General features: G+C 40.5%; 1 protein-coding gene and 1 pseudogene across 6 annotated transcripts in view; one reads left to right on the top strand and one right to left on the bottom strand.

Annotated features, from left to right (window-relative positions):
• The window catches only part of RAD52 (RAD52 homolog, DNA repair protein), a 35,997-nt gene that overhangs the window by 15,300 nt on the left and 6,515 nt on the right, over nt 1-14,182 (bottom strand). For 3 of the 6 annotated variants that reach the window (XM_055315534.1, XM_055315535.1, XM_055315537.1), the window contains exons 2-7: nt 5,982-6,083; nt 4,808-4,909; nt 4,103-4,196; nt 3,856-3,923; nt 1,380-1,498; nt 409-484 (exon numbers count right to left, since the gene is read on the bottom strand). In XM_055315534.1, the coding sequence (XP_055171509.1) occupies nt 409-484; nt 1,380-1,498; nt 3,856-3,923; nt 4,103-4,196; nt 4,808-4,909; nt 5,982-6,065 (543 nt within the window). In that variant the 5' untranslated portion in view covers nt 6,066-6,083. Of the gene's footprint in view, nt 1-408; nt 485-1,379; nt 1,499-3,855; nt 3,924-4,102; nt 4,197-4,807; nt 4,910-5,981; nt 6,084-13,477; nt 13,641-14,182 lie in introns of all 6 variants that reach the window. The other 3 variants (XM_055315536.1, XM_055315538.1, XM_055315539.1) reach the window with 3 other exon arrangements.
• LOC129503365 (60S ribosomal protein L23-like) lies at nt 6,566-8,840 on the top strand (annotated as a pseudogene).

Below are 14,182 nucleotides of genomic sequence, written 5' to 3'. Positions count from 1 at the left end.
CAGCCCTGGCCAAGAGTGACTCCAGGGATGCATGATTCTAGACCCCTAAACAGCAGGAGCGGCAAGATTGAAGAGCTGAGGTTCTTTGAGGGTTTTTAAAGAATGACAGGGGTACCGCAGGGCGCTCTGTGCTCCTTTTGAGGTTTCACAGACCATTCCTGAACGCAGTTCTCCGTGGAGAAGAAAACAAGTGGCATAGATTCTCTAGGCTTCAATCCCTTCAGCTGGAAAATAAGGTGATTGGTTCCTGTTGCCTCTGGTCGTCTAACAAGTCTGAAATACACATTCCAGACCTTGAAAGGGTTGGGTCTCCCCTTCTCTCTCCTTCCAGGAATACTCAACCCATGCCACCAGGGAACTGGCTCTAGTTTTCCTATGATGCAGTCCATTCATCCACTTCTAACATACCTGGCGTGGAAGCTTATTTAGTGACCTCAGATAGTCTTTGTCCAGAATACAATTTCCAAGTGCATTCCCGAAACTTCTAAGGATAAGGAAAAAAAGAGTGCAACAGGTTGAGAATGATTACATGTAAATATCAGAGAACAGAGTTACGACCTTTGTGCACAGTGCTTCCCAACTGCGGCAAAGGAGATGGACCCTAATATACATCCAGAAATGTTTCTTGAGTACCTGCCATGTTCATACACTGTATCAGGCTCTCAAAATACAGGACTGGGCACAGCCTTTGCCAGTCTCTGCCCTCAACAAGAGGCAGGGAGTACAAAAAGACTAAGAAAACACCATTAGCTACCTCCTGCCATGAAGCACTAATTCCGGAGCAGAGATTTTTTTTTTTCTAAGGACTGTTCTAATTCCCCCAATAACAGTGGGTGACACATGCTTAGAGCACAATCTGTCTCCATGACTGAAGCACTTTGCTTGAGATATCTGGCCTCATGCACAAGTTACAGTACTGTAAGTTTTTCATGTATGTTCAAACACGTTTTTCTGGGGATTCAATTCACTTTGATTCTCGAAGGCCATGTATGACCCCCAGAAAAGTAAAACTGAACAAAACCTGTTCTATGTAACTAAGTTGTACATACACAATGAGAAACTGTTCAGGTGTTTTGACAGAATAGGAAAGCTATCTCTGTACTCATGTAGAAAGGTCTCAGGATTCAAGACGGGGTTGGGGGTGTGCAAAATCAAGGACAGAATAGAGAACATGGTATTCTACACCTGTTCCCAAAGAAGGGAGACGTAGGCATAACAAAGCATGAGAGAAATACGAGGAGGAGGAGGCAGGGCTGATGGGGGCAGGAAGACACGTGAGACTTGGGCTATTTTAACTTTTAAACAAATGAACAGAAATCACAACTGCTCTGAAAGCAGAGCCAAACGGAAGCAGGTTAGACTCCAGCTCTTGCGCTTACCTCAGTGCCCGCTTCAGCCCATCAGTCACGGCCTCCTTCCGGGCCTTCTCCAAAGACAAGGCTTTGGACTTGAGGCCCTCGCTGACACCATAGCCCACGTCTTCGTGATACGAGCCATCCTACAGGTAGAAAAAGAGCTCAGAGTCCAACGTGAAAAGCTGCAGGCCTCTCCCTGGTTCCACAGCTCTTCTCACCCTCAAGGGCGTTCACACTGGGCAAAGAGGACCCAGGCACCTTGCTTCAGGACATGGGCACCGAGAACTGTAACAGAACTCTTTTCCAGTACTGCATCCTAGACCTCATCTGCCTGGGAATGTGTGAGACAATTTTCCCTTCCCTCTTCCTCTTTCACATAAAAAAGGCACACAACTAACCTACCCTAAATCTTCCTAAGGTGCATTACTCCAAGGTCTAAAAACCTCTGGGACAGTGAACAAAAGGAAAAGATGAAATATTATATTTAACAGATTCTAATGATTGAATAGCAAATCTCACAGGTCAGGTGGTATCCATTTCTTGGCTTTCGCCAAAAATGAAGGTTCACCTGATCAAGTTAGTACCTGGTAAAGAACCAAATGTAATTTTGGATGATAGCACTCTGATTTTTGAGATATAACTCAGAAAGCTTATTCAAAGAAATGAGTGACACTGTAACAAAACTCTCTCTATTCCCAGTTTATATGAACAAGGTTTTTCAGTACTATTTATAAAAATAAGAAGTCAGAATAGAATTAATGCTGAACATCTAAGAAAAAGTAATATGAAACTATGAACATATAAACTACCCAAAAAGAAAAAAGAGCTATGGGACGCCTGAGTGGCTCAGTCAGCTAAGCGTCTGCCTTCAGCTCAGGTCATGATCCCAGGGCCCTGGGATGGAGTCCCACATTGGGCTCCCTGCTCAGCTGCCAGTCTGCTTCTCCCTCTCCTTCTGCCCCTCCCTGCTCATGTGTGCACCCTCGCTCTGTCTCAAATAAATAAAAAATCTTTAAAACAATAACAAAAAAAGCTTCATCCATCTCATTAAGAAATGCATTTTCCACAAAAATTTATTTTTATTAAGTATATAAATTTTGATGTAGTTATTTTGTCCTCCTCACAGACACAACTGGCTGATCAATTGTGTGTTAATAATACCTGTAATGGTAACTCAATCCAGAAAAATTTTTTTATAATTTAGAGCCTTAAGATCACTGAATATTTACCCCCCAAAATTACTTTTATATACACATACATACACACAGAGGAATATGTTAAGGTTTCATTAAAATGTTCTGAATATATATAACATATATAGTACATACTCCAAACATATATATATATTCCAAACATATTTAATTATAAACAATACATTTTATTTATATATACATATACACACACATATATTTATACATGCACACATATATATGGACAAAAGCCAATGGAGAGATATAAGGGAAATAGGGGTTTGAGAAGAAACAATGTAAAATTTCTCATGATTAGAGAATAGTTTGCTCATGTATTAAGTGGATGACGGTATTTAATCATTTATGATATTTAAAATCCATTGGTTCATTTAAAAATGATGTAACAAAAAAAGATGCATGGACTAAAAGGGATGAAGAACATACTTATCCTGAGGAGCTATGAGAGATGTACAGAAGTGCTGAATCACTACATTGTTCACCTGACCTAACATAGCACTGTATGTTCATTATACTAGAATAAAAAAAGGAAGAGAAAGATGTAACATTTATTTTAGAATGTCAAATTCTACAATATGCTAAAAACATATCATTGCAAGTACAGGCTTACCCCACTATCTGAAAGTAGAACATTCTTATGAGAACTTTCTTAAGTCAAAATGGTGTAAAGCAAAGAAGCAATTACCATTAATTTATATGGAAAAATTTTTGAGCATTCCCAGATCTGGAAAATAACTTGTTATGCTTTTCTGATACCTTAGGACACATCTTGTTAAGATGCAAACAATAAATCCAGATAAAGCAAATTGTTCACAAATACAGTTCAAAGCTCTGGCAGCTTGATGCCGAGATGCTGAGGGGAGTTCCCAGGGATGGACTGGCAGGGCCACTCTTGCTGCCAGTGTACAATGCCGTTTATCGTAAAAGTGAAAATCCTCTCCGGATTTCTTTCAGTTAAGCGAAAACAGTTACCAGTATAGATCTTTCATAAAAGCAAAGCAGTGTAACGCAAACTTTTTGAAACACAGAAGATCTCATTTATACTTATGGTGAAAACTTTCAGGTGTCAACTTAAAATGTGCAAGAAAATGTGAGTTTTTCAGAATTCATTTAGAGGCCACATGAGTAAGAATCTTTGGATACCACCATCCTAAGGAACACTGGCTGAGTCCCAGCTCTGAGCCTAGATCTCTAGCATGGCTGTGCTACTTCCAGAGAATTCTCTACCTGCTCATTCTCTCTTACCACCCACCCAATCCTTGGAGGCAGCAGGTCTATTCCATCACCCTCACCTTCAACTGGACTCTCACAAATGCACAGACTCCCACGTAGAACTTGCCATTGTTAAGGTCAACAAAATCTAGGAGTGGGAAAGAGAACCAGTTGAAGAGGATACTGATCCCTGTGCCTCACCCATATTCTTCCTATTGCCAACCAAACATACCTACCCTACATCCTCACCCACAAAATACTCTCATCAGAAATTAGTATAAAAGTAAGGGAAATGAAGAAGTCACCATTGCCAGGAAATACACTCACCCACATTCTGCTGTGTGATAGAGTGTGCCCAGCCATTATAACCAAACATTTCATTGGCCAGATTAATTACCCTGTGACCCTCAATGTAACATACCTGGAAAAAGAAAGTTAAGGGGAAGAAAAAAAAAAAAAGCTTGTTAAAATTCCTTGCCATATTTAAATAAGAATCAAAATTTACTTAATTTATTCCTTACCAGTTTTTTGTTTTTGTTTTTGTTTTTGTTTTTTGGCAAAACTGCCCTTTAACATTCCAGGGAAATTCTCAGTGAACTTATTTCAAAGATCTTCCAGAAGGAACCAGTTAGAACTAATGTTTTGTCTCAGGGGAGGGACTAGACTCAGAGGGGAAAGATATTCACTCACTTAGCAGTTTCCAAAAAAGTACAAGTCTCAGGTTGACATATATTACAGAAGACCAAAAATATACACAGAAGTTAAATTTAGAAGCAAAAGGCAAAAGAAACATTTTTAAAAGATGGTATAAAAATCCCAAGAAGGCAGGCATGGAAGTCTCAAGACAAGACTTGGGTCACTTCAAATGACAATGATGGCTGGAACCCATCCTCTCCCAAAGACACGAGGGAACATGTAGCAACAGTGAGCAAGAGACCTGAATCCATGAGGACCCAGAGAGGGAGCTGTTGAGATCATCTGAGTAGCCAGCTATTAGGAGCACCCACTTTTCAAGCATATCAATTCTCCTACCCTCTGGCCTCCTCCAGACATGCGGCTACTGATGTATTCTGGGCCCAGCCTCTGCCTCAGAGCATTCTGGATGGCCTGGTACTCTTCTGCTGTGTACTGATACTGCAATTCAGAAAAGAAAAATTAAATTGACATTTCTTCCATTCCTACATCAGCAAATCTCCAACTTTTTGGTCTCCAGACCCTTTTACACTCTCAAAAAGTATTGAGGACCCTAAGAGCTTTTGTTTATGTGGGTTATAACTACCAATGTTAGGAATTGAAACTGAGAAACCTTTAAGGCACACCTTCTTCCATCAGCCATCCTAGCAGTATCACAATAGGCTGCGCATGGCCTGGCAAGTCCCACTCTTCACTCGTGTGAAAAGGAAAAGGCAAGAAGTACTTTAGTATTATTATGGAACTCTTCTTGACCTCATGGACTCAGAAAAGGTCACAGGGCCACAAGTAGACAGGCATCGCCTTAGGTGTCACTACCATCCTTACAAAACTTCCTCAAGCCACAACTGGTAAACTGAAACTTCCTGCTTCAGAGTCTGTGTGTGACATTTATGCCTGCGAGGGAGTAGGGGAGACCCACCGTCCTCTCCAAAGTTGTATACCTCTTCTCTGCTTAAACAATTTCCCACCCTGTATATGCAGCTAAATATACTGCTACTAGTTTTGATTTTTGTCCCCTTAGTAATTTTTTCCTTCCTTATTTAAATGAAATAAATCTTCATCAACAAATCTCTGGTAAAGACAGAATTTGAGTGGACAAAGCAAGAATCTCTTTGATAAGCACAGACTATCTCCACAAAGAATATGACATGGGAATCTTTGGATGCCTCCAATAAAATGAACTGGGTGAAATGTGAACAGGAGTGATGGGGAAATAAATGAGATTTTTCATTCACAGTCCACGTTTCATTTTGAGTGTTATACCATATGAATATGTAATCTAGCCAAAAAAATAAACAAAATATAAATCTAAATGTAATCTCCAGTACTATTTGTCTTTTGATGTCAAAATTCCAAAATGGCCTGAGAGTTCATCAGACTCGCAAAATAATGCACCTAACAGGAAAACCACTGACAATAAATAGCTTCTACATCTATGGCAATGCTTTACAAATTACATTCTCCTACCTTTTCACTTAACCTCATTCTTTCCAGGTATGATAAACACAGTTACCTGTCCAAAGCATAATACAGAGTTGCCACCAGCAGAAGGATGGCTGCCACAGCCTCCAAGAACTGCTTCCTCAGCCCCAAACATGTTGATTTTGAGTAACCTCTATAAAAACAGAAGATTAAAAAAGATCTCAAAGAATGGTAAAGGTAAAAAACAAGAACCTCCACTCAAAATCAGATTAAAGCACCCATATGCAGTATTCTACAAGTTTTTTATTTACTTAACACTTTATTTATAAGCACTGCCCCAATCAGACTAAGTTCCTCAGTGCTTAGCTATCACTGAAGATCCTTTAGAGTCCACTTCCATCTTTGTTAAAATTTTTCTAGAGTTGGGGCACCTGGCTGGCTGAGTCAGTAGAGCATGGGAAGCCTGATCTCAGGGTCATGAGTTCAAGCCTCATGCTGGGTATATAGCCTACTTAAATACACAATAAAAATTTTGCTAGAGCAATTGTATTATTAAAGGTGATTTTTATAATTAGAATGTATAACTGTAATATTTATAATTGGAAAAGTCAAAATTACAAAACACACCAAGGGAGAGTAACCAACCAACTGATTACTACCTATCATATGAGCAACATGACCTTGGCCTCAGTGAGGTCATAAAAGAAGTATAAGCCAGGGGCACCTGGGTAGCTCAGTCAGTGAAGTGTCTGTCTTTAGCTCAGAACATGATCTCAGGATGCTGGGATAGAGTCCCCTGGCTGGCTCCCTGCTTAATACAGTCTGCTTCTCCCTCTCCTTCCGCCCCTCCCCCCAATTCATGCTCACTCATGCTCTCTCTCTCAAATAAATAAAATATACATAAACAACAAAAAAACTAAAAGCCACAATAACTGATCTGCTTTCCAGGACCTAACAAGCTAGCTGATAGAAGACTCATAGACAGGAAAATTAAAGAGCAAGAGAAGGGGCACCTGGGTGGCTCAGTTGGTTTAGCATCTGCCTTCAGGTCATGATCCTAAGGTCCTGGGATCAAGTCCCACATCAGCCCCTGGCTAGGCTCCCCTTTAGCAAGGAGTCTGCTTCTCCCTCTCCCTCTGCTTCTCCCTTTCCCCCTTAAGCTGTCTCTCTCAAATAAATAAAATCTTTAAAAAAAATAAATAAAGAGCAAGAGAAGGCAATACGGTGACCCTAACATTCAGGAATAAAGCATTAGACCAGTGAGGTCTCTTGCAGCATCAGCATCACCTGGGAGCTTATTAGAAATGCAAATCCTCAGGACCCCTGGGTAGCTCAGTGGTTGAGTGTCTGCCTTTGCCTCAGGGTGTGATCCCAGAGTCCCAAGATCAAGTCCCACATTAGGCTCCTTGCATGACAATTGCTTCTCTCTCTGCCTCTCAGTCTCTTATGAATAAATAAATAAAATCTTAAAAAAAAAAAAAACAGAAATGCAAATCCTTAAGTCCTACCCTAGACCTTGTGGACCTCAGAAACTAGAGGTGAGCTCCAGAAGTCAATGGTTGCCCAAGCCTACCAGGTGATTCTGACACAAACTCAAGTTTGGGAGCCAATGTATTATACTGAGACTATGTAAATATATAGTCCATGAGAAAACAGAATTACCCTAAGAAGCACCTGCAACTGGCTGACCCACTACGTGACTACCCCTACACCTGTCTCAGATCAGATGGATTCAGTGTTGTGCCCAGCCTTTCTGTCCCTTTCCAACACTCAAGATCCAGAAACAAGGACATGGTGGGTCCTCCAGTGTAAAATTCTAGGACTTCCTGGGTCTTCCAGTAGGAGCTGTGATCAGTTGTGCTCAGCACAGGAGCCAAAAATCTGTAGATCATCTCCTCAAAAGAGGATCAGGGACTGAACAGACTTCCTGCTGCTGGTGGGGGTGATATGGTGACGGCCAGAGTGAAGATGACAAACCAGAGCTCAGAAAGAAGGTACAGGGGCACCATGGGTGGCTCAGCAGTTTGGTGCTGCCTTCAGCCCAGGGCGTGATCCTGGAGACCCGGGATCGAGTTCCCCCCTTCAGGCTCCCTGCATGGAGCCTGCTTCTCCCTCTGTCTCTGTCTCTGTCTCTCTCTCTCTCTGTGAAAGAAAGAAAAGAAAGAAAAGAAAGAAAAGAAAGAAAAGAAAGAAAGAAAGAAAGAAAGAAAGAAAGAAGAGAAAGAAAGAAAGAAAGAAAGAAAGAAAGAAAAGAAAAGGAAAGAAAAGAAAAAAAAGAAAAGAAAAGAAAAGAAAAGAAAAGAAAAGAAAAGAAAAGAAAGAAAAGAAAAGGTAGTATCCAGCAGTGTTATCCAGCACTGTTATCCAGCAGTGATAACTGGACAACAAAAGTCCTACAGGAGAAAAGCTGGTGTGTTTCTCTGTTTTGAAGATAACGCAGGGGTCATGGTAAACAGAAAAGGTGAAATGAAAGGTGCTGCTTTCACAGGACCAGTTGCAAAGGAATGTGCATACCTGCGTCCACTATTGGCAACACTGCATGATTCTTTGGTGTGTTTTAAAAAAATTAAAAATTATTTGCTTCCCATGTTTGCCTTCCTGTTCTTTTCTACATGTCACTCTTCTTGATATCACCCAATTCCTGCCTCCTTTTGTAAAATGAAATTACTCAGTGGGTGTGTGCAAACTAACTGGCTGTGGGTGTGTGCAAAATAAAGATAAAACAGTTCTGGGGGAAAAAGAAAGCTGTGCCTCAGCAAACTTCCAAGCTGTAGTCTTCAGGTTATTTGCAGACAGTAAAACTACAGACCTGGGAATGTCAAGTGGCAGGACGCTCCATGTGTCATTACAATACAGCATTTAGGGGCTCAAGTTCTAAATGTCAGTTTCTGGCTCTATCATTCACTAGGTGCTTGACCACGGGAAAAATCACATAACCTCTACCAAATGATGTTCTCTCATCTAGAAAATGGACATAATAATACCTACATTTCCTAGGGGTTCTATCAAGATTAACAGGATATTGCATGAAACTGCATTAGAATTGTGCAACATGGGGATGCCTAGAGGGCTCAGCAGATAAGCTCTGCTTTTGCTCAGGGCGTGATCCTGGAGTTCAGGGATCAAGTCCGACATTGGGATCCCTGAGGGGAGGCTGCTTCTCCCTCTGCCTATGTCTCTGCCTTTCTCTCTCTCTCTCTCATGAATGAACAAAATCTTAAAAAAAAAAAAAAAAAAAAAATGCACACATGAAGTACTAAAAGGTTAGCTATTGCTAAGGGTGTCTCAATTTTCTAAAATATGATGAAAATGCAAAAAACTATTTAAATGATCATAAAACAAAAAAAAATGATCATAAAACATTGTATTTCAGCTAAGAATGATAAATTATTCTAATCTGGCACCAAATAAGTAGAAGAGTGGCCTAAATTAGGTTAGTCAATAATTAGTGTCTAAAATTGTTATAATGGGGATGCCTGGATGGCTCAGTCTGAAGAGCATGTGACTCTTGATCTTGAGGTTGTGAGTTCAAGCCCCATGCTAGGGGTAGAGATTATTTAAATAAATAAATAAACTTTAAAAAATTAAATTGTTAAAACAGAATCACTATATTACACACTTGAAACTAATATTACACTGTTTGGGGCAGCCCAGGTGGCGCAGCGGTTTAGTGCCACCTGCAGCCTAGGGCGTGATCCTGGAGACCCTGGATCAAGTCCCACATCAGGCTCTCTACATGGTGCCTGCTTCTCCCTCTGCCTGTGTCTCTGCCTCTCTCTCTCTCTGTGTCTCTATGAATAAATAAATAATCTTAAAAAAAATATATTACACTGTATGTTAACTAACTGGAATTTAAATAAAAACTTCTAAAAAGCACAAAACACTTCACACACACAGGGATGGCTACAATAAAAGACAGTGGATAACCAACATTAGTAAGGATGTAGAAAAACTGGAACACACACACACACAAAATCTGTTAAAACAGGTTGTGTGCCTGCCTGACTCAGCTGATAAGAGCACTCAACTCTTGATCTAGAGTTGTGAGATCAAGCCCTACATTAAGCACAGACATTACCTAAAAACAAAACAAAACAAAACAAAAAAAAACTAAAATTGTTACAAAAAGATATAGTGGAATAAGGATGGTATTTAGAATGCAACTATAGGGCACCTGGGTGGCTCAGTGGTTAAGTGTCTGCCTTTGGTTCAGGTTGTGATCCTGAGGTCCCGGAATCTAGTCCCACATCAGGCTCCCTGTGGGGAGCCTGCCTGTCTCTGCCTCTGCCTCTGTGTGTCTCTCATGAATAAATAAAAATCTTAAAAAAAAAAAAAAGCAACTATAAATGCCAGAAAAAAACACTTAAAAGAATGAAGCAGGGGTGCCTGGTTGGCTCAGTCGGTTAGGTGTCCAACTCTTGATCTCAACTCAGGTCTTGATCTCAGGGTCCTGAGTTTGAGCCCCAAAATGAGATCCACACTGGGTGTGAAGGCTACTTAAAAAAAAAGGAATACAGCAGATCTGTCTCCAAGGGGTGGGACTGGGGTGGAGAACAATGTAGCAGGCATCTACTTTTTCCAAATAAAACTTTTAGCACTATTTCATTCTCCAAATATGTGCATGTATTATTTTAATAAAAATTAAAATAAAAAATTTAAAGAAAGACCTATTACATAAAGCAGAGGTCAGCAACTTTTTCTGCCAAGTGCCAGATGGTAAATATTTTAGGTTTTGCAGGCTACATGGTCTCTGTCACAACTATACAACCCTGGCATTTTAATGTGAAAGCAACCATAGATAATACATAAACAAATGGACATGTTTGTATCCCAATAAAATTTTATTACAAAAAGAGGTGGCAGATTCGGTCCACAAGCCATAGTGTGCCAATCACTGCTATAAAGCATGCTTTGAATATTACAGTCAAAATGCTGATCAATATCCAGCTCCACCCAACCAGGTATTTAAATTGGGCAATTACTTAAACTTTCTGCACTCCAATTTCCTCATCTCTAAAGGGGAATATTAGTAAAATCAACCTCATAAATTTATCATATTAAAATGATGTGATGCCTGGGTGGCTCAGCGGTTGGGCGGCTGCCTTCGGTTCAGGTCGTGATCCCAGGATCTGGGATCGGGTCCCAGCTTGGGCTCCCTGAGAGGAACCTGTTTTTCCCTCTGCCTGTGTCTCTGCCTCTCTCTGTCTGTGTCTCTCATGAATAAATAAATAAATCTTTCAAAAAAGTTTTTTTAATTAAATAAATAAATGAATGAATGAATGAATGAATGAATAAATAAATAAATAAATAAATAAATAAATAAATAAATAAATAAATAAAATGATGTGAGGGACACCTGGGTGGTTCAATGGCTGAGCAGCTGCCTTTGGCTCAGGTCATGATCCTGGGGTCCTGGGATGGACTCTCCCATCAGGCTCCCTGCGGAGAGCTTGCTTCTCCCTCTGCCTATGTCTCTGCCTCTCTCTGTGTCTCTCATGAATAAATAAATAAAATCTTTAAAAAAAAAAATGATGTGGGACACCTAGATGGCTCAGGAGGCCCGCTTCTCCCTCTGCCTATGTTTCTGCCTCTCTCTCTACATCTCTCCCGAATAAATAAAAGAAAATGATGTGATAACAGTATCCAGTAAAAATCACCAATGGATACTAGAAAGTTGTGGAAGATATTTACAAAGTCTCAAATGAGCACTTGTCCACTTATTTGTTAAAATAAAGGGGTATACATTGGGAATATACCTAATACTACTGAGTTGTACACTTAAAAATGGTTGAAGTTGGGGCACCTGGGTGGCTGAATCAGTAAAGCATTGTCTGCCTTCAGGTCAGATCATGATCCCAGGTCCTGGGATGGAGCCCCACGTCAGGCTTCCTGCTTGGCAGGGATCCTGCTTCTCCTTCTCCTGTTACTTACCCTGATTGTGTTCTCTCTCTCTCTCTCTCTCTCTCTGTCAAATAAATAAAATCTTAAAAAAAAAATAGTTGAAGTGGTTGAAATTTAAGTATGTATGTTTTGCAACAATAAAAAAAAAGGAGGAAGAATAACTTAATAAAGGTTTACATCTTTCATGCAAGATCTAATGCAGTCTGGTGGCTCTGCCCATCCTGTGGCTGTACATCTAAGATATGTGACCTCCAAGGTCACCACTACAGTGGGGAGAAAGAGTTGGAAAAGTCACACCAGTCCATAGCTGCCTTAGGCCAGAAGTGATATGCATCACTTCTGGTCACAGTTCACTGGACAGAACTTGTCACAAGACCCCAGCTTAATTGCAATGGAGGTTGGAAAATGTAAGAAAGCATTTGGTGAGTGCTGTCTTTTATATCCATGTTCCCCACTCCAATGTAACCCCCTAGAAGACAGGAGATTCTTGATTCTTCTTGGCACCCCAGTGAGTAGCATAGTACCTGGCTCATAGTAATGGGTCCGGGAGGAAAGTGGTGAGTGATTAAATGAATGAATGGATGGATGGATGAATGAATGAAATACATAGCGTAGGATACTAAGTTTATTTTTTAATTCTTTAAAAACTCATTTTATAAGAGTTATATTTCTCACACTTAAAAAGCAACTTTCTACTTTTCTAAACAATATCTTAGAAGAGTCAACCTTTCATCACAGAAAAGGATAACTTCATCTCTGCCCTATAAAAAGTAAAACATGGAATCATTCTTTTTTTTTTGCCAATTACTACTTTGAAAAACAGCTATCTTCCTTTTAAAACTGTCCATGGGGATCCCTGGGTGGCGCAGCGGTTTGGCGCCTGCCTTTGGCCCAGGGCGCGATCCTGGAGACCCGGGATCGAATCCCACATCGGGCTCCCGGTGCATGGAGCCTGCTTCTCCCTCTGCCTGTGTCTCTGCCTCTCTCTCTCTCTCTGTATGACTATCGTAAATAAATAAAAAAAAAAATAAAAAATAAAAAAAAATAAAACTGTCCATGACCATTTTCCCATTATGAAATTAAAATATCTTTACTGTAGAAAGCTTTAAACATTTATCAAAAAATATGGAAGCAAAATTTGGCTGGATCACCAACCGCAAGAGGTACTCTTTATTTTTTTTTTTTTTAAGATTTTATTTATTTATTCATGAGAGACACAGAGAGAGGCAGAGACACAGGCAGAGGGAGAAGCAGGCTCCATGCAGGGAGCCCAACGTGGGACTCGATCCCAAGACTCCAGGATCACGCCCTGGGCCGAAGGCAGGCGCTAAACCGCTGAGCCACCCAGGGATCCCCAGGTAACTCTTTTTTAAAAAAGATTTAGTTTATGTGTATGTTTTATGTGTATATATGCATGAGCATATTTGCTAAACAAGAGTAGAATCCTAATTTATCACGCATACCTTAATGCAGCACCTCAAATCTTCTTGGCCTCGTCAGTCTCTGAGGCCCTTGAACACTTTTCTACTCCAGCTGCCATTATTAGGTCAACTAAATATGCATGAGTTGAGTGAATGCACAGAGGCACCACCACCGGTCCCTTACTTCCTAGTCATGCCAGATGCCTCTTGCTCCCACCCCTGGGTTCCCTCTTGCCTTGGAAGTATGAGAACCTGTAGGACCCACCTGAAGCCCATGCACAACCGGGGAGTCTGAGGGAATTAATACACCATGAGGCAAACTTTTTACCAATGAGATACAGTAGCTTTAAAGGGTAAATTCTTCTCCTTTCTTCCTTTGGGTGGGTTGTCCTGGGATATAGTACTTCATACATGCTCCTGAGAAACAGCTTAAGGAGATCAAGCAGTTAGTTGTACTTGTCACCAAGGGGTGGCCAGATTTCTTACCCACCTTGTGAAATAACACTGAGCTGTGAGTCCCACATTGGCTTGAGTTCCCCAGTGAAATTAGGTTTGGTTGCCTACTAGTGTTAACTGGCTTGGCTATGCACCCTCTGTTGACTGCCTTTTCTTCCCCATCTCACTTCCCTCACCTCTACCAGACATCCTGGGCTCTTCTCTCAGATAAGCTACTTAATGCTTGGAGAAAAATGTAGGGAGAGCAAAAAATACCCTAGCAATGGAGAAATCTAGCAAATGCTACCTTAATCAGGTAATTAAACATAATGTCATCAATAATATTCTCATCATAAGCTTCCTGATGGATATACTGAAAAGGTCACAACATCACTTAGGGAGTATTTCTACGAATTTAATTATGACTCTAATCAAGAGGAAATAGACAAGTTGAAATCTATAAGGGTTAGATTCAAATTGTATCAATGTCTCAAAAAATAAAGCAAAACAAAAAGGCTCGTGAACTCTTCTAGAT

The sequence above is a fragment of the Nyctereutes procyonoides genome, unplaced genomic scaffold, assembly GCF_905146905.1.
Source record: "Nyctereutes procyonoides isolate TBG_1078 unplaced genomic scaffold, NYPRO_anot_genome, whole genome shotgun sequence".
Lineage (NCBI taxonomy): Eukaryota > Metazoa > Chordata > Mammalia > Carnivora > Canidae > Nyctereutes > Nyctereutes procyonoides.
Note: the sequence above shows the minus strand (reverse complement) of the source record. Positions and strands in the feature narration are given on the sequence as shown.